Below are 26,295 nucleotides of genomic sequence, written 5' to 3'. Positions count from 1 at the left end.
ACTTAAATTATTGTACACTCACGGCATCCTGGTTCTCTATACACTCTATTACCTGCATTAACTGCATTTTTAAGAATATTTCTTTTGGCAATAAATCTCCAATGAATTTGGGTGCTGTAAAGCCGAACCAGTTCTTACCAGACATAAATATGGAAATCAGAAGATAAGAGCTATTTGTACAGAGGCGAAGATAATATATAACATTTCAATAAAGAAATCCAATGATGTATACAATATATATTATGTCTTCTTTTATAGCTATCAACATGTAGGGAAATGAGCAATCTATATGGGTCATTTGGTTGGTTACTACCATCAGATTCCATATGAAGAATTGATTGACATGTTAACGTATTCTGATGTTGGCAATGAAGTGTAAAATGGAACATATATTAGATTTCAAACTACTTATGCCTCATCGAATCTGAGTGTTTCATACACATTTCATGCAGTATGCACTCTGTGTATTTACATTTAGGAACTTTCCTCCAGAGAACAGGTCCAGAATATCTCATTCTTGGTCCATCCTGCGTAGAATTCTTCTCAGCTACGTCAATGTTTTATAGTTAAATTCTCATTTTCCCTCGATTGCTAAACAATCAAATTTCAACACATGTGTCACTGCTTGATAGACACGAGGGTTCTCCTCCACGAACGGAAACATTTCACCCACACTGGCATGGGGCACTGCGCCAGGCTATTGCATGCGTAACACTGCTGGGCATCACTCCTTGCCGAGTCTGGGCATTAGGAAAGGAGGTAGCTTTGCCAAGAGATGCTGTGCATATGTATTGTTCCAAAAAGCTTAACGCCTTCCCTGCCAATCCTCTATGCACTGTGTGCCCTAGAAAGGTTAGGTGGATATTGGCCAAGACAAAGCACAGGGAATTTTTTCCCAATGTTTTTATAGAGTAAAGAGTAAAACAATGAATTATATATGGAATGAGAGAAAGCAAGAGAACGGATAAGAGTTAAATCTCCCACCCTGTCCTGTCATTAATTTCCGATACCATCTGTCCTTTAGCGTTAATTCCTGAAAGTCCATTACTGATCTCCGAGCCTTAATGAATCATCTGAGTTATCATCACGGAAATGTGGTCATCAAAAACAGAACCACCTTCTTCCTGGTTGAATGTTCATTAATGTCACGAGTCGTATAGGGTGGACAATCATTTGGGAAGTATTAAACCCAAAGATCAGGCATCATAGGCCATGGAAAGTTAAACAGGAGGAAATATAAGGAGGAGAACAAGGGCAGGAAGATAAGATACAGTATGTACAGGAAAACTACAAGGGAGGGAGACATAACCAGTCAATGAGGTGTCCCGGGGATGTCAAACATGTCACTGCCTATCGTGTAATAATATGAAGCAGCGAACAATGGGAATTTTCTATCTCCAGTGACCTACAGGAACTATTCCTAGTTCTACTCCTCTTGGGTTAAATTGATCGTAACAGAAAACTTAGATGGAAGTTTAATTTATACCGAACTGGGTATTATAAATGTTGTGACAAGGCTGGGTGTATTAATTTCCACAAGCCAACTGCAAATATTGGAAAATGTTAGGTGTTGCATAATGGGATCCTACTTGGCCTAAATTAAAATTCCCACCCATCCATGCACCTACTTTATGGCTTTTTAAAAAAGATTGGCAATCGAATCTACATTACTGTTTAGGTGCCCATACACTTGTTAGGCCAACAGCTATGGCTACTGGCTTTCCAATGCACATTCAGGCTTGGAATAGCCAAGCTTACATTTTCCTGACTTTGGAGAAGGGATTAGGCTTATGCCAGACCCCTCCTGTGCTAGATTATCTCTAGTCAACCCTATATACACTACATAGTCAACCATTCCCTCTGAAATCATTGGGCCAGGAAAGCAATAAGTTAATGTGTATGCTACTCTTAGTGTCCGCACATTGTATAGGTGCCCACTGATTTTAGCAGGTGGCATTTCATTCTTCACTTTTCCAATAAACTGACCCTTGTAAACAGCCAGTCAGGACCTACTCCATGGAAAGATATTGTCAAAAAAGGTCCCCGAAGAGTTAATACCTATATATTACATGGAATTGATTTACATTTTTATACAGAACATTATTGATAACCACTAGTTTGATCCCAGTGATAATTACTTACTGCAATTAGGCCTTAAGTCATTCCAACCTTCACAGTTCTTCCCTTCTTGCTCCATGGTTATATCTACAGTTTTCATTCTTCGTCCTTGAGACGCTGCTTGCAAATTGATTATTTTTTTTGTCCTATAAACGTTATAAAAAGAAAATAAAGTAGAAAAAAAATAAAACGATCTCATGTTGATAAAAAATGGATTCAGAACCAATGGAGCGTGCTGGAAACATTTTTAGTCTTTCACTACAGGGCTAGCTTTTAAAGGGGCAAGTCCGTCTATATAAATATCATTGTAATGAATGGGATCTGTTGGGCTATGTAAGTAGCTATCGTGACCACGGCTTTACTCCATGTCTCCAGTTCTCAGAACTTCCAGGAACATATAAAGCAAAAACCGTAGCAGAGCACTCCACATTAATATGGAGCTATAGCTACATTTTCTATTCACCGGAGTAACGGTTCAGTTTGATATCAATGTATATAAATACTCTGTTCCTTTACACCTGGGGCACATTTTATTTTATTCGCTTATTCAATTCCACAGCACTTTACAGACATCATCATCACTGTCCCCATTGTGGCTCACAATCTAGATTCCCTATCAGTATGTCTTTGGAGTGTGAGGCTGTGTGCCCACTATGCATTTTTTAAGCGTTTCCGAAGTGGCAATTCTGCTGCAGAAACGCTTAAAAAACGCTTGGTAGAAGGTCTGCCATGATAGGAAACAACCTGGAAGAAACCCGCACAAACACGGGGAGAACATACGAACTCCTTGCAGATGTTGTCTTTGGTGCGATTTGATCGCAAGACCCCATCGCTGCAAGGATACAGTGAGCCATCACGCTGCCCTGTCCTCATTGCCCTTCCTACTTATGCCCCTTATTTGTACTGCTGGTTTCCTCATATGGGGCTGAGGGACTTTTTGGACCACTTTAAGCTCCAGATCCTCTTTTTGCAGATGCAACCTTTACACTCATAGCTACACCTTTGATGTTCACGTCCAACCATACAGCCAGATGTCCTCATTGCCCTTCCTAGCTATGCCCCTTATTTGTACTGCTGGACTCCTCACATTGAGCTGAGGTACCTTTTGGACCACTTTAAGCTCCAGATCCTCTTTTTGCAGATGCAACCTTTACACTCTTATAGCTACACCTTTGATGTTCACGTTCAACCATACAGCCAGATGTCCTCATTGCCCTTCCTAGCTATGCCTCTTATTTGTACTGCTGGACTCCTCATATTGAGCTGAGGTACCTTTTGGACCACTTTAAGCTCCAGATCTTCTTTTTGCAGATGCAACCTTTACACTCATAGTTACACCTTTGATGTTCACGTTCAACCATACAGCCAGATGTCCTCATTGCCCTTCCTAGCTATGCCTCTTATTTGTACTGCTGGACTCCTCACATTGAGCTGAGGTACCTTTTGGACCACTTTAAGCTCCAGATCCTCTTTTTGCAGATGCAACCTTTACACTCTTATAGCTACACCTTTGATGTTCACGTTCAACCATACAGCCAGATGTCCTCATTGCCCTTCCTAGCTATGCCCCTATTTGTACTGCTGGACTCCTCACATTGAGCTGAGGTACCTTTTGGACCACTTTAAGCTCCAGATCTTCTTTTTGCAGATGCAACCTTTACACTCTTATAGCTACACCTTTGATGTTCACACTCAACCATACAGCAAGATGTTAGTCATCACCTTTCTAAATGTGGATTCCATAACACCTCCCTTAGGGCTCCACCGAGAACACCAATCATGAGATCTTTATTCTTTAATACCCAGAGATAAGCAATGTCCTCATGTTAAATGACATGAGGGGGCATAAAGCAAGCTGGATATGTACGTTTTACCATGCGAATCACATGAATATATTTGTAGATACACAAGAAATTACTGAAGATAGGTTTCTGACAGATTTTCTGACCTTTGCTGGGTGAAAAGAGAGGAAGCTCATAATGGAGACTTGACATTTTCTATGGTTCAACATGAATCATGAAAGGAACATACATATAATAAAGATCCGACTTGAGGTCTAGATTTGTAGATTCGCTTGCATGCTCTATCTGACTCAAATGATAGGCTACATTACAAAAGGCTGATTGTTGTAGGGCGGCCTGGCAGCGCCCTGTGTGATTTTTCATATCCCGTCTTTTAGAGGATTACAAATCGGAGCTCAGAGAGCAGCTTCCCCTGATTGCCGGCTCGGCTGCTGCAGGCGTCGTCTTCATAGTGTCTCTGGTGGCCATCTCCATTGTTTGCAGCAGGTGAGTTTGCTCCGCTCTCTTTATGTCACTTGATGGGGTTATAGCAGCGATCTCTTTGTAAGCTTGTATAACGGTAAAGTGAAGAGCGCTACAATAACATCTTTCCTGTCTGTTTGAGGATTACATTGTCTGTTAAATGAATGTGCTACAGCATTTAAAGTAAATACGTATGTAGGGCTCTGTTCACATGTCCATCCCGGCATCATTAGGAACTGACAAGCGGAATAAGTGATTTGTTTCATCAGTTCTGCAATCGAAAGCAGAGGGGTCCCATCCATTATTATGGGCTCCCATTGATTATTATGGGGTCCATTTGGTGTCTTTTTTTTTTTAGAGCAAAAAAACTGCTACATGCAGAATTTTTTTCTTGCCATTCTAAAAAGTGGATCTCAGAAAGACTCCCTAATATGTAATGGGTTCTCTCTGCTTCACTGATGCAACAGATCTTTTATTCCATTGTATGTTTGTCCTAATGGACATGTGAACAGAGCCTAAGATGGTGGCACATTACTGCTATATGTAACAGGGCCTTTAACAGATTGCATTGATTAAAATCCTTTCTATGAAAATATTTAGATTTGAGAGTCCTCAGTGGTTGATACCTTTTAATGGCTAACTGAAAAGATGGTAACAGGTTGCAAGCTTTCGAGACTACTCAGGCCTCTTCATCAGGCATAGTATAACACAAAATCTGAAGAGTCACATATTTATACACAATAGGGCACATAAATAATGCAATAGATGAGACAGGTGATGAAAAGCAGAGCTATAAGGGTATGTGCACACGATGCAGAAATGAAGCAGAAAATTTCTGCATCATTTCTGCATCTCCCTGGCAGAAAAAACGCATGCAGATTGTGCATGCGTTTTTCCTGCGGAATACATGCGGATTCACATGCGTTTCCACATGCGTTTCCGCATGTGGATTGACAAGCGCTTTCCAGGCGATTTTAGCATCACCTGGAAAGTGCTTGACAACTAGGTCACACTATATAAATCCATGCAAACAGCATGGATTTATATAGTGTGACCCGAGAGAGTGTATATACTTACCTCCGATGGCCCGCGCTGTCCTGCTCAATCCGTTCTCCCTCGCCGGCAACTTTGAATTGAAAGACCTGCCGACGTCAGTGTCACGTGACCCGTCACATGACTCTGACGTCAGCGCAGGTCCTACAACTCACTGCAAGTGCCGGGAACCAAGAAGGAGCGGTGCGCGGGCCGACAGATGGTAAGTATACATTTATTTTTTATTTTATTCTTGTTTTACAGCTTTTTTAATGGTACCTGGGTGTGGATGAGACTCTCCTCTCCTCCACACCCGGGTACCATCCGCACATTAGAACGCGCCAATAGCGCAAGTACAAATGCAGTCTTGCGGAATTGGCGCGTTCTAATGCAAGTCAATGGCGGCGAAAATGCCGCGTTTACGCAAAATTAATTGACATGCTGCGGATTTTTGAGCGCAGCGTTTACGCTGCGGAAAAATCCGCATCATGGGCACAGCACATGCGGATTTCAATTGGGGAACATTGCTGCCCTTCTACCATGCGTTTTTAATGCGTTTCCGCAACTGCAAAAACGCCGCGGAAACGCATTAAATACGCATCGTGTGAACTCAGCCTTACTATGGGAGAGATAAACATTTCTGGCTGTAAATATTTTAGGAGTTCATAGATAAGGACTGTGAAAGTTTTATAATTGTATGTACCAAATGTCTAGCTGGGTGTCTGTATGTAGGGGAGACGGGGCAAAAACTTAGTACAAGGATGAATCATCATCGCCATACAATAAAAGAAAAAATAATAGATCTACCTGTAGCCAAGCATTTGTGTTCCCCTGATCACAGCATCAAAGACATGAAATTACTGGTATTAAAAGGAATTTCTAATCTCAGAGAGAAAGGAGAGTCTGGGAATATAAACTAATAGTGACCTTTGACTACTTCAGAGCAGGAATGAATGTGTCGCATGGATTTATGTGATTCTACATCAACTAAGGAATGTGCCCATCTGACTTGTGGGGTCATCACAACACAGCACCAAACAATAAAACTTTCACAGTCCTTATCTATGAACTGCTAAAATATTTACAGATAAAAATGTTTATCTCTCCTACAGTAATAGCTCTGCTTTTCATCACCTGTCTCATCTATTACATTATTTATGTGCCCTATTGTGTATAAATATGTGACTCTTCAGATTTTGTGTTATACTAGCCTGATGAAGAGGCCTGAGTAGTCTCGAAAGCTTGCAACCTGTTACCATCTTTTCGGTTAGCCATTAAAAGGTATCAACCACTGAGGACTCTCAAATCTAAATATTTTTCTATCAACTGGCTAATACGGTACAAAAATATACAGTCATATGAAAAAGTTTGGGCACCCCTATTAATCTTAAGCTTAATGTTTTATAAAAATTGGTGTTTTTGCAACAGCTATTTCAGTTTGATGTATGTAATAACTGTTGGACACAGTAATGTTTCTGCCTTGAAATGAGGTTTATTGTACTAACAGAAAATGTGCAATCTGCATTCAAACAAAATTTGACAGGTGCATAAGTATGGGCACCTCACCAGAAAAGTGACATTAATATTTAGTAGATCCTCCTTTTGCAAAAATAACAGCCTCTAGTCGCTTCCTGTAGCTTTTAATGAGTTCCTGGAACCTGGATGAAGGTATTTTTGACCATTCCTCTTTACAAAACAATTCCAGTTCAGTTAAGTTTGATGGTCGCCGAGCATGGATAGCCCTCTTCGAATGATCCCACAGATGTTCAATGATATTCAGGTCTGGGGACTGGGATGGCCATTCCAGAACATTGTAATTGTTCCTCTGCATGAATGCCTGAGTAGATTTGGAGCGGTGTTTTGGATCATTGTCTTGCTGAAAGATCCATCCCCTGCGTAGCTTCAACTTTATCACAGATTCTTGAGCATTATTGTCAAGAATCTGCTGATACTGAGTGGAATCATAGAATCATAGAATCATAGAATCATAGAATGGTAGAGTTGGAAGGGACCTCCTGGGTCATCTGGTCCAACCCCCTGCTCAAAGCAGGATTCACTAGATCATCTCAGACAGATGTCTGTCCAGCCTCTGTTTGAAGACGTCCATTGAAGGGGAACTCACCACCTCTCGTGGCAGCCTGTTCCACTCATTAATCACCCTAACTGTCAAAAAGTTTTTTCTAATATCTAATCTGTGTCTCCTCCCATTTAGTTTCATCCCATTGCTTCTAGTCTTTCCTTGTGCAAATGAGAATAAAGATGATCCTTCTACAATGTGACAGCCCTTGACATATTTGTAGACAGCTATTAAGTCTCCTCTCAGTCTTCTTTTTTGCAAGCTAAACATTCCCAAATCCTGCAACCGTTCCTCATAGGACATGGTTTGCAGACCAGTCACCATTCTGGTCGCTCTTCTCTGAACTTGCTCCAGTTTGTCTATGTCTTTTTTAAAATGTGGTGCCCAAAACTGTACACAGTATTCCAGATGAGGTCTGACCAAAGAGGAGTAAAGACCGATAATGACTTCACGTGATCTAGACTGTATGCTTCTGTTAATACATCCCAGAATTGTATTTGCCTTTTTTGCTGCTGCATCACACTGTTGACTCATGTTCAGTCTATGATCTATTAGTATACCTAAGTCTTTTTCACATGTACTGTTGCTTAGCTCTATTCCTCCCATTCTGTATATGCTTTTTTCATTTTTATTGCCCAGATGTAGTACTTTGCATTTTTCCCTGTTAAAAACCATTCTGTTGGTTGCTGCCCACTGCTCCAGTTTATTTAGGTCTTTTTGAATCCTCTCTCTCTCTTCTCTAGTATTAACTATCCCTCCTAGCTTTGTGTCATCAGCAAATTTAATCAGTTTACCCTCAATTCCTTCATCTAAATCATTGATAAAGATGTTGAACAATACAGGTCCCAGGACGGAGCCCTGTGGTACCCCACTTGAGACATTCATCCAGCTGGATGTGAAGCCATTTACAACCACCCTTTGAGTCCGATCACTAAGCCAGTTATGAATCCACCTAACAGTTGCCTGGTCCATTGCATACTTGGTCATTTTTTCAATAAGGATGATGTGAGATACTTTGTCAAATGCTTTGCTGAAGTCAAGATATACTATATCTACAGCATTTCCCTGATCCACCCAGTCAGTGATTCTGTCATAGAAGGAAATTAAGTTAGTCTGACATGACTTGTTAGTTACAAACCCATGCTGACTCTGGTTAATCACTTCATTCTTATCCATGTACTTACATACATGTTGTTTAATAATTTGTTCAAAGATCTTTCCTGGTATAGAAGTCAGACTCACCGGCCTATAGTTCCCTGGGTCCACCTTCTTCCCCTTTTTGAAGATAGGAACAACATTTGCTCTTCTCCAGTCTTCTGGGACTTCTCCTGTTCTCCAAGAATTTTCAAAGATTATGGAGAGTGGTTCTAAAATTTCTTCTACAATCTCCTTCAGTTCTCTGGGGTGTAATTCATCTGGACCTGGAGACTTGAACTCATTTATGTTAGCTAAATATTCCCTCACAATCTCTCTGTTTACTGATAACTTGCATTCCTCTATTCCTTTAAAAGGACAGTGAAGATCAGTTGATGTTACATTTTCTTTCTGAGAGAAAACAGATGCAAAATAGGAATTAAAAAGTTCGGCCTTCTCAACATCCTCTCTTACCATTTCTCCATTTTCATCCTGTAAAAATCCTATAGCATCTTTGACTTTTCTTTTACTTTTGACATACCCCCAAAATCCTTTTTTATTGCTTTTGACATCTCTTGCAAGCCTTAATTCATTGTCAGCTTTAGCTAACCTGATACGTGCCCTACAGGATCTGCAGACTGCATTATAATCTTCTTTAGATATGCCTCCCTCTTTCCATTTAATAAACATTTCTTTCTTTCTTTTTAGCATGTGTTTAAGTTCTGTGTTCATCCATCCTGGTTTCCTTAAATGCTTCCCATTTTTCCTACTTTTCGGGATTGTTAACGATTGTGCTTTGAGAATCTCATTTTTAAAAATTTCCCATCCTTCCTGGACATTTTTGTCCTTAAGGACATCCAGCCATTGGATCCCTCCTATTCTCTTTCTGAGTCTCTTAAAATCTGCCTTTCTAAAATCTAACCTTGAAGTTTGAGTCTTCACATGTCTTCCTCCTCTAGTTATCCAAAATTCTATAATAGCATGATCGCTGCCTCCTAGGGTCCCAGCCACCTTTACCTCCTCAACCATTTCCTCCCTGTTTATAAGAATTAGATCCAAAGTAGCAGATCCCCTTGTTTTCTCCCCTACCTTTTGGAAGATAAAGTTGTCAGCAAGAGAGGATAAGAATTTGCTTGACCTGTTAGTTTTACTTGAGAGAGATTCCCAACAAATGTCTGGATAGTTGAAATCTCCCATGACCACTACGTCATATTTTTTGGAGAACTTGGTCATTTGATACATAAAGAGTTCATCCATATCTTCAGCTTGCCCAGGTGGCCTGTAGTAAATGCCTACAATGGTGTCCTTTCCGTTGTTCTCTCCTTGTATTCTTACCCAAACAGTTTCCACAGAACTCCCAGTCTCTGAAGCTTCAATCTCTGTGCAGATATACGCTTTTCTAACATACAATGCAACACCTCCTCCTCGTTTATCAAGTCTGTTTCTTGCAAATAAGTTGTATCCTTTTAGCCTTTTATTCCAATCATGTGTATCGTCCCACCAAGTTTCAGTGATTCCAATGACATCATATTCCTTTTCCTGCATTAGTAGTTCCAATTCTCCTTGTTTGTTGCCCATGCTTTGTGCATTTGTATAAAAACATTTTAGTTTGTGATTGGTTTCTCTTCCTCCCATATTTTTATTATTTCGATTTTTTTGTCTTTGTTCTTCTTTTCCACTTCCAGTAGCAGAGATCTCAATAGTATTTGTCAGCTGTATGGCTTTTTCTGGCCTTTTGCTTCCCTTCCCACATTGTTCTAGTTTAAAGCTCTTCTGATGAGTGTAGCAAGGCGACTTCCAAATACATGTTTTCCAGTCTTCGTAAGGTGCACCCCATCTCTAGCAAGTAGTCCATCGTATAGGTAATTCATTCCGTGATCCAGAAATCCAAATCCTTGTTGACGGCACCATCGACGTAGCCAGTTGTTCACCTGTAGAATCTTATTCCACCTCATTGTTCCATGGCCATCCACTGGGAGGATGGATGAGAAGACCACCTGCGCTCCCAATTCTTTCACTTTCTTGCCTAAGTCTTCAAAGTCACTGCAGATGGTTTCCAGGTCCTTTCTTGCGGTGTCATTTGTCCCCACATGTATTAGCAGGAATGGGTAGTGATCTGTAGGTCTGAAGAGTCTTGATATCCTGTCAGACACATCTTTAATTTTTGCTCCTGGAAGACAGCACATTTCTCTTGAGGTTATGTCTGGTCTGCAGATAGCGGCCTCTGTTCCTCTTAACAGGGAATCCCCCATGACCACCACTCTCCGTTTTTTCTTCACAACATTCTTCTTTCTCCATCCAGGAGGATTCTGAGGGCTTACAAGGTTATTTATTGCTGGCAAAGTCTTATCTTGCTGTATTTCTTCATGGTTCTCCTGTGTGAGAGCCTGGTACTGGTTCCTGAGCAGTATGGGTGCTGACTGCCTCTCGATCCTCCTGCTTCTGTGGGTCACATGCTTCCATTCCTTTGTTTCGTCAGGTGCAGTTCGAATTTCTTCTCTTTCTGAATCATGAAGAGATAATTCTGCTCTGTCTAAGAACTCTTCACCTTCCTTAATGATTTTCAAGGTAGTTAACCTCTCTTCTAGGTTTCGCAACTTTTCCTCCAACAGGGACACAAGCTTGCATTTCTGGCATGCGAAGTCTGGCTTTTCCACTGGCAAGTCTGTGAACATGTAGCAGGATATGCAGCTCACCAAATGGCTCCTGGACTCTTCCATGTTCTTATTGTTAATGTTCTGAAAACAGTGAAAAAAGCTTAAAAAAAAAGCTTCAAAATGCGCGCGCCGGTAGGCGCGCGGTTTACCGATGTCCTCTTTTCAGCTCCAACAGCCAAAATCCAGTGTTCTTTGAGCTCGCGGAGACTCTTCACTTACCCCAAAATGCAGTGGGAATATGCAAATTATCTCCTCAGGACTCCTCCCCTGGTTTACCGATGTCCTCTTTTCAGCTCCAACAGCCAAAATCCAGTGTTCTTTGAGCTCGCGGAGACTCTTCACTTACCCCAAAATGCAGTGGGAATATGCAAATTATCTCCTCAGGACTCCTCCCCTGGTTTACCGATGTCCTCTTTTCAGCTCCAACAGCCAAAATCCAGTGTTCTTTGAGCTCGCGGAGACTCTTCACTTACCCCAAAATGCAGTGGGAATATGCAAATTATCTCCTCAGGACTCCTCCCCTGGTTTACCGATGTCCTCTTTTCAGCTCCAACAGCCAAAATCCAGTGTTCTTTGAGCTCGCGGAGACTCTTCACTTACCCCAAAATGCAGTGGGAATATGCAAATTATCTCCTCAGGACTCCTCCCCTGGTTTACCGATGTCCTCTTTTCAGCTCCAACAGCCAAAATCCAGTGTTCTTTGAGCTCGCGGAGACTCTTCACTTACCCCAAAATGCAGTGGGAATATGCAAATTATCTCCTCAGGACTCCTCCCCTGGTTTACCGATGTCCTCTTTTCAGCTCCAACAGCCAAAATCCAGTGTTCTTTGAGCTCGCGGAGACTCTTCACTTACCCCAAAATGCAGTGGGAATATGCAAATTATCTCCTCAGGACTCCTCCCCTGGTTTACCGATGTCCTCTTTTCAGCTCCAACAGCCAAAATCCAGTGTTCTTTGAGCTCGCGGAGACTCTTCACTTACCCCAAAATGCAGTGGGAATATGCAAATTATCTCCTCAGGACTCCTCCCCTGGTTTACCGATGTCCTCTTTTCAGCTCCAACAGCCAAAATCCAGTGTTCTTTGAGCTCGCGGAGACTCTTCACTTACCCCAAAATGCAGTGGGAATATGCAAATTATCTCCTCAGGACTCCTCCCCTGGTTTACCGATGTCCTCTTTTCAGCTCCAACAGCCAAAATCCAGTGTTCTTTGAGCTCGCGGAGACTCTTCACTTACCCCAAAATGCAGTGGGAATATGCAAATTATCTCCTCAGGACTCCTCCCCTGGGCTCCTCAGGACTCCTCCCCTGGACTCCTCCATGCGTCCCTCAACTTTAACAAGATTCCCGGTGCCGGCATTGGCCACACAGCCCCAAAGCATGATGGAACCTCCACCAAATTTTACTGTGGGTAGCAAGTGTTTGTCTTGGAATGCTGTGTTTTTTTGCCACCATGCATAACGCCTTTTTGTATGACCAAACAACTCAATCTTGGTTTCATCAGTCCACAGGACCTTCTTCCAAAAAGAAATTGGCTTCTCCAAATGTGCCCTTGCATACCTCAGCCGACTCTGTTTGTGGCGTGCTTGCAGAAACGGCTTCTTTCGCATCACTCTCCCATACAGCTTCTCCTTGTGCAAAGTGCGTTGTATAGTTGACTGATGCACAGTGACACCATCTGCAGCAAGTTGATGCTGCAGCTCTCTGGAGGTGGTCTGAGGATTGTCCTTGACTGATCTCACCATTCTTCTTCTCTGCCTTTCTGATGTTTTTCTTGGCCTGCCATTTCTGGCCTTAACAAGAACAGTCCCTGTGTTCTTCCATTTCCTTACTATGATCCTCACAGTGGAAACTGACAGGTTAAATCTCTGAGACAGCTTTTTGTATCCTTCCCCTGAACAACTATGTTGAATAATCGTTGTTTTCAGATCATTTGACAGTTGTTTTGAGGAGCCCATGATGCCACTCTTCAGAGGAGATTCAAACAGGAGAACAACTTGCAAGTGGCCACTTTAAGTAGCTTTTCTCATGATTGCATACACCCGGCTATGAAGTTCAAAGCTCAATGAGGTTACAAAACCAAAAAAAGTGCTTTAGTAAGTCAGTAAAAAGTAGGTAGGAGTATTTAAAACAAGAAAATGATAAGGGTGCCCATACTTATGCACCTGTCAAATTTTGTTTGAATGCAGATTGCACATTTTCTGTTAGTACAATAAACCTCATTTCAAGGCAGAAACATTACTGTGTCCAACAGTTATTACATATATCAAACTGAAATAGCTGTTGCAAAAACACCAATTTTTATAAAACATTAAGCTTAAGATTAATAGGGGTGCCCAAACTTTTTCATATGACTGTATATGTATATACAGTATATTTTTTCCCTGAATCCTTTCTATAAGGAGTTTCCATACTTTGATTTAGTATTTTCTGTATTTTCTGTGATTATTCGTAATACTTGCTCACAGTAATAAAATATCACTGTTTTCAATGACCTGTTTTCCTTGAAATGCGATATATGATCGGCCTGATCATCCCGCTGAGTCCATAATAACCATTTGCATTAATATTTTTCAAGTCTAGTGTATTTTTGTATTTCAGGAAGAGAACGTACAGCAAAGAGGCGGTGTACAGTGATAAACTACAGCATTACAGCACCGGCAGAGGTAAGACATAGCCACCAGGGACATCATATGTCAGCAGAGTTCAGGCTTATAGTTAAGTATTAATTCTAAGTACAGCAATGCTCAACATTTTTAAAGTGCATCTGTCAACGTAACACGTATGGGGTCATCCATCCTGTTGGAGGAATCAATAGCTATGTGAACTCACTGCCTTCCCAATAAGTGCCTTCATTTCAGCAGAACTTAGTAATAAATGGCTGGGCTGCATTAAATGACTGTATCCAATGTGTGTTAGGGATATATATATATATATATATATATATATATATATATATATATATTTGGGAGTAAGATATACAGTGCATTGGTAGAGACCATCGGCAACTACAACTTAGTACCTGTTTTTAAAAGGGCACAGTATGGTACTCTTACACTATACAATGAAACTCCATAAAAGCTCCATTCACATCTATGGGATGGAAGAAATGTCTGTCTCAGTGTGTCCCATAGAAGTGCGTGATGGTCACACATGTGCTCTACTGCTCCATTCACACAGGGGCCTTTTAGACCACTGTTCTTAGAGTAGGGGACCAAGCAGAAGGATCCCTAGCGATCATACATTTATCAACTATCCTGTGGACATGGTATATATTATTTAGAAGAAAAACTTCTTTGCTACATCTTAACCACAATCTTCAGACCCTAAGTCCCTTTGAAAACTTCTGATTTTGATAGAGGGAGATGGGGCCAGTAGCTCATTTTCACTGTAAAGGAAATGTAGTATTACACAGCAGCTACTCAATGGGTTGTCCCATCTTCTATCTTCAGGTGGCAACAGTCCTCTTCCTCCTGGCTTCCGTCTTGCCACGCTCCCGATGATCGACAGTTCTGATCAGTGGCATGGTCTCTCCGATATCCCAAACTCAGTGCTCTCCCATGGTGCAAGCAAAGGCAGCTTTGTCTCCACCACATCAGAGGAGCATAGGGGCATTGAAGCGGGCTGGATCCAGTGATCCTGACAGCTTCAGAGCAGCGTTTGCGAGCTCCATAACAAAGAGCTTGTAAACGTTGCACTCCTTACCTTGGGGGCCACCATCTCTGACTGCAAAGGTGGTTGGTAACCTGGGCAACTAGCAGTGAACAATTTAATTTAAAATCCCTCCAATCTTGGGAATGGAGTGAATTTTTAATAAAAGTTATATTGCAAAGTTGCTTGTTCTTACAAGTACTTTGCAATTTCACACATTTAAGATAATAAGAACACCCCTTTAAACTGAACGGACAACCATAGGAAACCTGGATGGCCAGAGCCTGCCATAGTGAAAGCTGCTGCTCGCTAGTTCCTACAGCTATGGCTGGTAAAGGGGGGTCCTAAGTACTAATAGGGAATATGGAAAGATAGAATTGTGGTGGGGCGCCCCCTATAATCCTAATGAATTAATATTTGTCGTAATATTTTGGTTGCACCATATTCAAAATCCAAGATAGAAACAAAGTGAAGATATACCTCGCTGTAAGTAAATAAGTAAAAGCTATGGTGCATATAAATAACATTGGGTACTTACTTAGTAAACAGCGTTTTTTATTAAAAAAAGTGTCCTACCAGCTTGAAGGTGTACCACATTCGGGATGGTCCTAACCTTTAGTATTAAAACCTTACCATGTCGAAGTGATGTTAATGTGAATAAGGGCTGAGCAGGACCGGGTCCCAAATGGATACCCAGCAAATGGGAACGTTATTTCCAGCTCAAAAAAATGGGGGCCACACCCTTACCTGCAGTTTTAGTAGCATGACCCCCTATACTGGCCAATTGTCATTGACTCCAAGTTTTTCACCCAACGCATAAAATAACCCATTATTCAGAAATGTTTGAAAAAGTGTCAAAAGTTCAATCATATTGGTCATCATCACTTTTAAATCATCTTCTTAGAAAATGACAACAAACTATTACTTTTTTCAGTACGTTCAATCAGTGACATATTGTCGGTCTTTCCATCAGTTGCTGAGAAGCCAGTTTATAAGTGACTACAAATATTATGGTTTCATGCACCAAAAAAATGCCAGTATCTCTTTAAGGGAGAATTACCACATAAAAGTTCTGCTTTACTAATATATTGGAATTTGTCAATTTTTGGTGTAAATTATTCTGTTTAATTCATTGTTGGGAATTTTATAGATGCAAGTTACATTAGAAAGTAAAAATAAATATTACTTTAGCTTACATATTTTGGTTCTATTTTTTTTCTATCTTTAAAGAAGTCCTGGAAAGCAGAGATCTCCACAATGGTGTCATTATCCTTCTCTTCTCCTTCCAGGACTGTGCCCTTTCTTAGCTTTTCATGACGTCCTCTCAGTTCCCTGCGTCTCCCATCCTCCTCTCTATTTTCCCCTTTCTCATCACTTCTTATCAGGCCGGGTCCCATTGCACATCACTCAGTAGCTGCAGCTGCTCGCTCTCACCTTTGCTATGGCTTCCAATCACAGGCCCTTGTCACATGTGATGAATCTTGATTTCTTGCTAGAGTTGTCCCTTCATTTATCTGCTAATAGGTTTCTTATGACACAGTAAATAATAGCCAGGCTGCAGGTTGGAGCCTGCATAACACCGCCTGTCCCCAATCTGTCAGTCTCTGTACACAGAGTGTCCCACATTCTCATATTAAACCTGCTGGGAAATGCAGAGATGGATATCCTGAGCGCAGAAGAGGCGCAGTGGTGCTGACCAGCAGAAGGGGCAATTAGGGCAGGGAGATAGATATGGTTATAATTGCTCTATTTATCTAGAGATGTAAAAATAAAAGCAGCACTTTTCATGTAAATATGGGTGCAAAAGCCCCAAGATTATCACAAAAACCTCTTGTACACGATCCAAAAAATGGGGTCAGTACTATCTATCTATCTATCTATCTATCTATCTACACTACCGTTCAAAAGTTTGGGGTCATTTAGAAATTTTATTATTTTTGAAAGAAAAGCACATTTTTTTTCAATGAAGCTAACATTAAATGAATCAGAAATACACTCTATACATTGTTAATGTGGTAAATGAATATTCTAGCTGCAAACGTCTTGTTTTTATTATAATATCTACATAGGTGTATAGAGACCCATTTCCAACAACCTCCACTCCAGTGTCTTAATCGTACATTGTGTTTGCTAACTGTGTAAGAAGGCTAATGGATGTTTAGAAAACCCTTGCACAAGTATGTTAGCACAGCTGAAAACCGTTTGGCTGATATGAGAAGCTATAAAATTGACCTTCCTTTGAGCTAGTTGAGAATCTGGTGCATTACATTTGTTTGTTCTATGAAACTCTCAAAATGGCCAGAAAAAGAGAACTTTCGTGTGAAACTCGACAGTCTATTCTTGTTCTTAGAAATGAAGGCTATTCCTTGTGAGAACTTGCCAAGAAACTGAAGATTTCCTACAACGGTGTGTACTACTCCCTTCAGAGGAGAGCACAAACAGGCTCTAACCAGAGTAGAAAGAAAAGTGGGAGGCCCCGCTGCACAACTGAGCAACAAGACAAGTACATTAGAGTCTCTAGTTTGAGAAATCGACACCTCACAGCTCCTCAACTGGCAGCTTCATTAAATAGTACACGCAAAACGCCAGTGTCAACGTCTACAGTGAAGAGGCGACTCCAGGATTCTGGCCTTCAGGGCAAAGTGGCAAAAAAAAAACATATCTGAGACTGGCTAATAAAAGGAAAAGATTAATATGGGCAAAAGAACACAGAGGACAGAGGAAGATTGGAAAAAAGTTTTATGGACAGACGAATCAAAGTTTGAGGTGTTTGGATCACACAGAAGAACATTTGTGAGACGCAGAACAACTGAAAAGATGCTGGAAGAGTGCCTGACGCCATCTGTCAAGCATGGTGGAGGTAATGTGATGGTCTGGGGTTGCTTTGGTGCTGGTTTAGTGGGAGATTTGTACAAGGTAAATGGGATGTTGAATAAGGAAGGCTATCACTCCATTTTGCAATGCCATGCCATACCCTGTGGACAGCGCTTGATTGGAGCCAATTTCATCCTACAACAGAACAATGACCCAAAGCACACCTCCAAATTATGCATGAACTATTTAGGGAAGAAGCAGGCAGCTGGTATTCTATCTTTAATGTTGTGGCCAGCGCAGTCACCAGATCTCACCCCCATTGAGCTGTTGTGGGAGCAGCTTGACCGTATGGTACGCAAAAAGTGCCCATCAAGCCAATCCAACTTGTGGGAGGGACTTCAGGAAGCATGGGGGGAAATTTCTCAAGATTCCCTCAGCAAATTAACAGCTAGAATGACAAAGGTCTGCAATGCTGGAATTGCTGCAAAGGGAGCAATCTCTGACGAAAGCAGAGTTTGAAGGAGAAAATTATTCTTTCAAATAAAAATCATTATTTCTAACCTTGTCAATGTCTGGACTATGTTTTCTAATCATTTTGCAACTCATTTGATAAATAAAAGTATGAGTTTTCATGGAAAACGCAAAATTGTCTGGGTGACCCCAAACTTTTGAACGGTAGTGTATCTATCTATCTATCTATCTATCTATCTATCTATCTATCTATCTATCTATCTGTAATACAGTAGAGGATGTCATCCCTGGCCAGCTAAGCAAAAGAAAAGCCATGGATGCCAGGCCTCAGGTCTCCCATCCAGCAGTCACAGATTACTGATGTGGCAAAGTCTGTCTTTGGAGTGTGGGAGGAAACTAGAGCACCAGGAGGAAACCCACACAAACATGGGGAGCACATACAAACTCCTTGCAGATGTTGTACATGGTGGAATTTGAATCCAGGACCCCAGCGCTGCAAAATACCAGCGCTAATCATTGAGATGCTCATTCCATCCATCCATCGCACCATCCATTCATTGCTCCATCCATCTCTTCATTGCTCCATTCATCCATCCATCCATTCATCACTCCATCCATTCATCACTCCATCCATTCATCGCTCCATCCATTCACAGTTCCATCCATTGTTCCAGCCATCGTTCTATCCATCGTTCCATCCATCGTTCCATCCATCGCTCCATCCATCGTTCCATCCATCGTTCCATCCATCGTTCCATCCATCGCTGCATTCATCCACCCATTCATTGCTCCATCCATTCATCTCTCCATCCATTCATCTCTCCATCCATCACTCCATTCATCGCTTCATCTCTCCATCCATCCTTTAAATATTTATCTTGAGCAATAGTAACATGTTAAAAATAATAGGGATTATTTATTTCTAATGACCTACAGTCATTCTGCGGTTATGTCGTACACAACTTTCCACAATGCTGAGGTTGTGTTTTCACTTTATGTTTATTGAATTACGTGCATAAAAAATGGGTTCTTTCAGGGTAGAAAGTGAAATGTCATTTGCCAGCTTGAGCCAAAGTGCCATTTAGGCAAATGAATGTATCTCCTATTAAACAATCTGTTTTCTGAGGCCTGTACGCTGCAGAAATCCACTAAAAAGAATGTCTGTCCTTTCCCCAGAAAGCTTCTTGGCTGCAGTCAGGGTGAAAATTAATTAACCCGCAAAGATCAGAAAGATTAACCTCTTTTTGCAATGCGTTGCTGTCATCTTAGGCTGCGAAAAAACAAATGATCGAGTTGATACTGAAATGCCAATGACTTCCTGGAAGCCAAATAGAGAACTACAAATTGAATTTTTTTTTTTACAAAGTGCATATTATTGATGGCGGTGCACCGAGAACCCAGGACAGGGGGAAACAGAACTTCCTTCACCCCAGGACACAGTGATAAAGTGCGAGCATAATGGAATGATGATTTCATTATAAAAAGAAGATAATGCCTAAGAAAGAGGAGGGTGGGTGAGGATGAAGGATTGAGAAAAAGGAAGCTAGATTCCTGTAAAGGGAGACAGGACAGAGAACCGGTGAAGGGTGAGCGGGTGTTGAGAGGCGAGTAAGGTGAGCAGTGATGGCTCTATAGAGATACTGACTACAAGGTAAGATAAACCTGTGGAGAAGGGAGGGGGAGGAAGGGAAGAGATAAGGTATCAAGTCTTCATTTCCTCACATGCTGGACAAGAAGATTTAATCCTGGTCTGCTGTGAAAGATTGTCATAGCTCAGGAAATGATAGATGTAGAGGTGGACAGATACAAGGCAGAGGCAGCTTGAGATGGCTGGCCCACTCGTTAGAAAAAAAAGCTGGATTTCAAGGACAAGGTAAAAACCATGGAAACTTATGTTAAAATACCTAGGATACATACACTATGTTTATACGTTTTATATATATATATATATAATATAATATATTCATATTCATCAGACACATTTGATTGCAGGAAGCAAGCTAGATGGTGGCATCCACCTTGCCAGGTCTCACACTGATTGAAGGAAGCCAAAGTTTGATGGTGGCATTCTACCTGCCCTGTCTCACACTGATTGAAGGAAGCCAAGGCTTGATGGTGGCATTCTACCTGCCCTGTCTCACAGTGATTGAAGGAAGCCAAGGCTTGATGGTGGCATTCTACCTGCCCGGTCTCACACTGATTGAAGGAAGCCAAGGCTTGATGGTGGCATTCTACCTGCCCGGTCTCACACTGATTGAAGGAAGCCAAGGCTTGATGGTGGCATTCTACCTGCCCAGTCTCACATTGATTGAAGGAAGCCAAGGCTTGATGGTGGCATTCTACCTGCCCGGTCTCACACTGATTGCAGGAAGTCAAGGCTTGATGGTGGCATTCTACTTGCCCAGTCTCACATTGATTGAAGGAAGCCAAGGCTTGATGATGGCATTCTACCTGCCTGCTCTCACGTAATTGATGTATCTTGCCTCTAGTAGATCTAGCAGCCATAAACATTACGAAATTATAGTAGTTCGAACTGGTGACATTGACACCAGTAGAAGGATGAATGACATCTCTAGGAATGCTCTGAGAAAATGCTTTAAGGGAAATCTTTCACATCTTAGCTGTTATTGGATGAAAATCGTTTTGGTTGAAGTGGGCTATTTTGATAAACTTTATTCTAATGTGCGCACCTAATGTGTATGGCCACCAGAAGATTATTTTATTGATCCCTCTACAGAATAAAGTCGGCCATTCACATGAGATAGAGGTCATTCAGTTGACAGCTGACTCCCACGTAAACATGAGCATTCCTATGGGGAGAGAGAAGAAATCTGCTGCCAGAGGTGACTTGCCTCCTCTGAAAAAAACACGTTTGAAATTGGAATGCTTCCCATTCTTTCTCTCCCCCAACGATAAGTCAAGAGGCCCCCATGTAAATGAGACCATCTTCCAATTCTGCCAGCTTTCAGCTAATGTGGCTTAAGGAGTTACACCAGTCTCTTGCATGCCCATAATGGCAATCTGATTGTTTTGGTTCTCCACACTCCAGTGACTAATTGACTAGTCCATCAGATATTCTTAGAAACTAGATCTTTGTTATCTATTAAACCTTATAAGAAAACAAGAAGTTCTCTATGCTGTCATTGTAAAAACACGGTCAATGCGTTCCATCATCAAGATGGTCAGTCGTAACTCCATGTTTGTTGCCTGTCTCAATCCAGGCATAAGATGATCTGTGTTGACCACATGTATGACCTTCAGAGCTTAATTACATTTGAGAGAATCAATTTAGCGGCATGTAAATAACTTGTAGCTTGATATTAAGTCTGTTCACCCTTTTGATCGTCTCATGCTCTTTTGCCTGCAGGTTCCCCAGGGATGAAAATATACATTGACCCCTTCACATATGAAGATCCCAATGAGGCTGTGAGAGAGTTTGCTAAGGAAATCGATGTCTCTTTTGTGAAGATTGAAGAAGTCATCGGGGCAGGTTGGATATTACATTTAATAAGTTATTTATTAAAATGTTACCATTCGATGCAGGTCCACAGCTTTGAGTATATATCATCTTTTAGAAAAGCCACCAGTTACAATGACCGTTCTGAGACTTCTATCTAGAATTTCCCTATGGAGGAAGTAGTGTAGCGCCAACTGGAAGAGTTTGGCTTGAGGCGTCCTCTTTTCCCCATAGGAAAATGTTAAGGTTGAGGGACTGTGGCAATCATTTTTAATTTTAGTAAATGTCACCATGGATCGATAGCGTAATGCAGAACTAATTCACATTACCAATTTTCTTTCACTTTCAGGAGAATTTGGAGAGGTGTACAAGGGCCGTCTAAAACTCCCCGGGAAACGGGAAATCTATGTTGCCATAAAAACTCTCAAGGCTGGATACTCCGAAAAGCAAAGACGGGACTTTCTGAGCGAAGCAAGTATCATGGGTCAGTTTGACCATCCTAATATCATCCGGCTGGAAGGTGTGGTCACCAAGAGTCGACCAGTTATGATCATTACAGAATTCATGGAAAATGGAGCCCTGGACTCTTTCCTTCGGGTAAGTACCGTGACGCTGGCAGTTATCTAATATATATAACATACCTAGAATATCATGCATATCATAATCATAATGACAATGTGACTGCACAAAGCACACATCGTTTCATTAAAACAAAATAAGTCTGCATTTATATGGCTGATCTGTCCAAGGAAATATACTGTAGCATATTTCATTTTTTTGTGTTTTTTATTATTTACATGTCACTAACTACATAAAAAACGTGATATTTTACACTCGGGCAGAATTACATTTTATAGGTCGTGTCTCGTATTCTGTCCCTATGACTGACAGTTTGGACCAAAAGCATGGCTGAATTGTTGGCACAAACTGTACGCTCTCTAACAGGGATGGACATACCATTGGTGACACAGGGGCCCAAGAGATGAGGGGGCCACCACCACCTCCAAAGCAGGTGGAATTGTGCATTATGATGAGCTGTTGTACTGCAAAGGGCCCCTATATTGTTCTTGCACAGGGACCCTCCACTGTCTGTGTTCGCTCTGCAATACTACTAGGAAAAGAAGCTTTGCCTCTGCAGCATTGTAGCATTGTAGTAGTGATCCAGCCATCTTCAGAGCTTTCAAGCTCACGCTCATTGCATAGGAGACCTGCCACCTCTGAAAGACTGCAGCGTTGGCCAGTATCCTAAGAAACAATCAGTAAACGATAGAATTAAATTCCTCCATTCGTGAGATCAGAGAGGATTTATAATAAGAGGTAAACTGCAAAGTACTTTATTTTTACAGAGTTTTGCTGCCTCATCTGAGAGCAGCATGATGTAGAGGTAGAGACCCTGATTCCAGGGATGTATCACTTACTGCGCTGTTTGCTGCAGTTTTGAGAAAATGTCTGTTTTCTGGATGCTGAGCTCTGTATAACCCCACCACTCACCACTGATTGGCAGCTTTCTGTGTTCACTGTGCATAAGCAGAAAGCTGCCAATCAGTAGTGGGGGCGGGGTTATATAGAGCTCATTAATATAAAAGACTACATCGCAGCAAGTTTACTAGTCCTTCTAGTGATAATCTCCTGCTGATAAAACTGATTTTATAAAAACTACACTAAGCAGTCTAATAAGTGACACATCGCTTGAATCAGGGTCTCTGTCTCTACATTATGCTGCTCTCCGATTAGATGGCTAAAAACAGGTGATAGACTCCCTTTACGAAGATGAGACAATCCTTTTAATATGTCTATTATAAAGATTGAAGGTAACACGGGACCCACCACTGAAAATATGTGATGAGCACAGCCCACCCTGCAAAGTGACTGCTACCACAGAGCATTCCCACAACACTATGCCATAGAAGTCAATGAGTGATTTTCTGATTCAGATGGCTGAACACGATGGCCACCCTCAAATACATCATATCACAGAATAAAAAATATACAATTGGAAAATAAAAACAAATAATACAAATTATGTTTCCGTATCTAAAAAGCTTAATGGGTGATACATTCCCTTTATGCTAATGTGTAAAGTATGCCGAACACAATATAGATGCGGGTGTATTCCATCAGACGTTTCCTGCATTGGACACTTCACACGAGACTGATGGATATACGCGATGTAATGCATACATAGATGTGTACCGGCCATGCTTGTGCTATATTGATGAAGTTGTCAGGAGACGATGCAGTGTGATTGTAAAGATGAAGCACCAGCCAAATGCTCGCTGCAGATGACCTAAAAAAATCTTGTTTCAGCCTGCGGATAAAAATAGGGACATTAATTGGAACCTTGGTAACTCCTGAAAGTAGGTTATAGGATCCAATCCACTGGAGCCTCCTGTGTCTGAGAATGAACCTTGTATATTACACCACAAACCTGCTCACCCAAACACACCGCACAGGGCTATGGATGGGTCGTGTGTTGGCATTTTCTGTCTGTGTCATCATATTTTCTCCATGTAGAGATTTTTCTTCATTTACCTCTATATGTCGAGTACATGTGATATGATTATGCCTGTGTCAGTGGCGATTAGTGAGAAATATTAGCTGGGAGCTGGTGCGTGTGCTCTATAGAGAGAGCTCATTATAATACATACCTAACATACTGTCCATGTATAACAAAGCTCTAATATACCATGGTTATACTGTAGATTTATACATAACAAGAACAGCAACTCACAGCTAGACTGATGAATGTGGGTAGATTTAATAAAGGCACAATGGTGTAACGACACAATATAGCACAATGGCGTAATGACACAATATGGCATTGCTATGTTTGCAGATCCATACCTGGACTTGTCATAAATATAGATAGCAGAGTCAACCACATAGATTCGCAGGATCCTGGTCCATTGGCCACATTGGATGTTGTGGCTGTCGAACCAGAGCACTGCTAACCTCCTGCAACCTACAGCATTCATGTCTTAACCCTTATGACATCGCTCCGGGCCTACTAACCAAAAAAGGTGGCAGGTTAAAGGAGTTTTGCATGGTCCGCAAGTAACAAAACACTATCTTGAATGCTGGAACAGAGCATTGCAAAGTTCTTTGCTTAAAAGGGTTGTCCACTACTCAGATAACCCTTTTTCAATTACTATATTCCCCCATGTAAAATAATTCTAGTGGGTCTTCCGGGGCTTGTCTGACATTGTTATATCCTGTGAGCCCTGCAGCCAACAATGACTGCAAGACTCAGGTGACATAACAATCAGTGGCCGCATAATGGGCATCTTCACTCTCACTTTGTTACAACGTCATGCTACCCAAGGAGACCCAATACCGGGGCTGTTTTTTTTTATTTTACATGGGGGACAATAGTAATTGAGAAGGGGTTATGCAAGTAGTGAACAACCCCTTTAAAGGGAATCTGTCAACAGGATCAACCCTATTTGGCCATCTATATAGGCATGTAGGTTATGGGAAGCTGATAAAATGACACCTTGATATCCCCAAATCAATGTCTTATCCCAGAGATATCCATGTTTTTCTTATAAGTAAATGAGCTGTTAAGATCTATGGGCTGGACATAGATCTCACTGAGTATCTGCCTCCGCAGCTTATTTTATGTGAAAGGTGGCGTTATCAGTATGAAACATGCAGATCCGGAGAGCTGACTGATTTCCTTTAACTTCCCTTACTGGAATATTTAAAGAAATTGTCCACTACTTTTACATTGATTGGATATCCCTAGGATAGGTAATCAATGTGTGATCGGCCGGGGTCCGACACCTGACACCCTCACCGATCAGCTGTTATCAGTGTCAGCCGACGGCTGGAAGTACTCACTTGCCGAGTTGCTCTGTCTGCTTGTAGTGGCTGCCGCAAGGTACTACACATCCACCGCCTATTGATTTGAATATGAGGTGGATGTACAGTACCAAGCCCCGGCCACTACAAGTAGACAGCCAGCTCCGCAAGTGAGTACTTCCGGCCGGCGGCCACCGATAACAGCTGATTGATGGGGGTGCCGGATTTCTGACCCCAACCACTCAGACATTGATGATCTATCCTAGGGATAGGTCATCAATGTCAAAGTAGTGGACAATCTCTTTAAGCTATTCAGACTTCAAAACACCCAAACTTCACATTCTATTACGCCAAAGTTACAGTAAAGCTAGAGTCTACATTCAGTTCAGTAGACCGCTACAAAAAAGATCTGCAGGTCCAGCATTTAATGTTTTGCAAAATTCTAACCCTAAAATACAGCCGAATTCTGGAATTATGGCACATCTGAATTAGACCCTTACTATTTGGTCTGTTCACACATAGATAAATAGATGTAACAAGCGCCAACACTCCCGGCACGGCATGGTTTGGTGCTAACGCAGTGCACCTCGGTGGTGTTTGTATCTCGCCCTACATAGCACCTGCTTCTATCACTCATATTCAGTGGATATGACTGTAAATTCAGTAATTTTCCCATTTTTCCTGCCAAACTTGCTTTGTATTCTTTCCTACCAGAATAAGCAAAGAATCAGTTGTGACCTGAGCAGAGGAACATGTTTGGCATCAGTATGAGTGTGCCACCCGGACATGCTTATAATGTGTCTAATACATTTACATATTTT

The 26,295-nt window shown here is 41.5% G+C and overlaps 1 protein-coding gene across 3 annotated transcripts in view; it reads left to right on the top strand.

Moving 5' to 3' along the window:
• EPHB1 (EPH receptor B1) overlaps positions 1-26,295 on the top strand; it is a 435,557-nt gene that overhangs the window by 392,354 nt on the left and 16,908 nt on the right. For 2 of the 3 annotated variants that reach the window (XM_073674309.1, XM_073674307.1), the window contains exons 8-11: positions 4,298-4,406; positions 13,864-13,946; positions 21,584-21,706; positions 22,023-22,270. In XM_073674309.1, the coding sequence (XP_073530410.1) occupies positions 4,298-4,406; positions 13,864-13,946; positions 21,584-21,706; positions 22,023-22,270 (563 nt within the window). The remainder of the gene's footprint in view (positions 1-4,297; positions 4,407-13,863; positions 13,947-21,583; positions 21,707-22,022; positions 22,271-26,295) is intronic. The other variant, XM_073674308.1, reaches the window with a different exon arrangement.

Source organism: Phyllobates terribilis, unplaced genomic scaffold (assembly GCF_046119375.1).
Source record: "Phyllobates terribilis strain yellow unplaced genomic scaffold, ASM4611937v1 Scaffold_3__8_contigs__length_932513732, whole genome shotgun sequence".
Classification (NCBI taxonomy): Eukaryota; Metazoa; Chordata; class Amphibia; order Anura; family Dendrobatidae; genus Phyllobates; species Phyllobates terribilis.
This window is presented reverse-complemented; position numbering and strand designations above follow the sequence as displayed.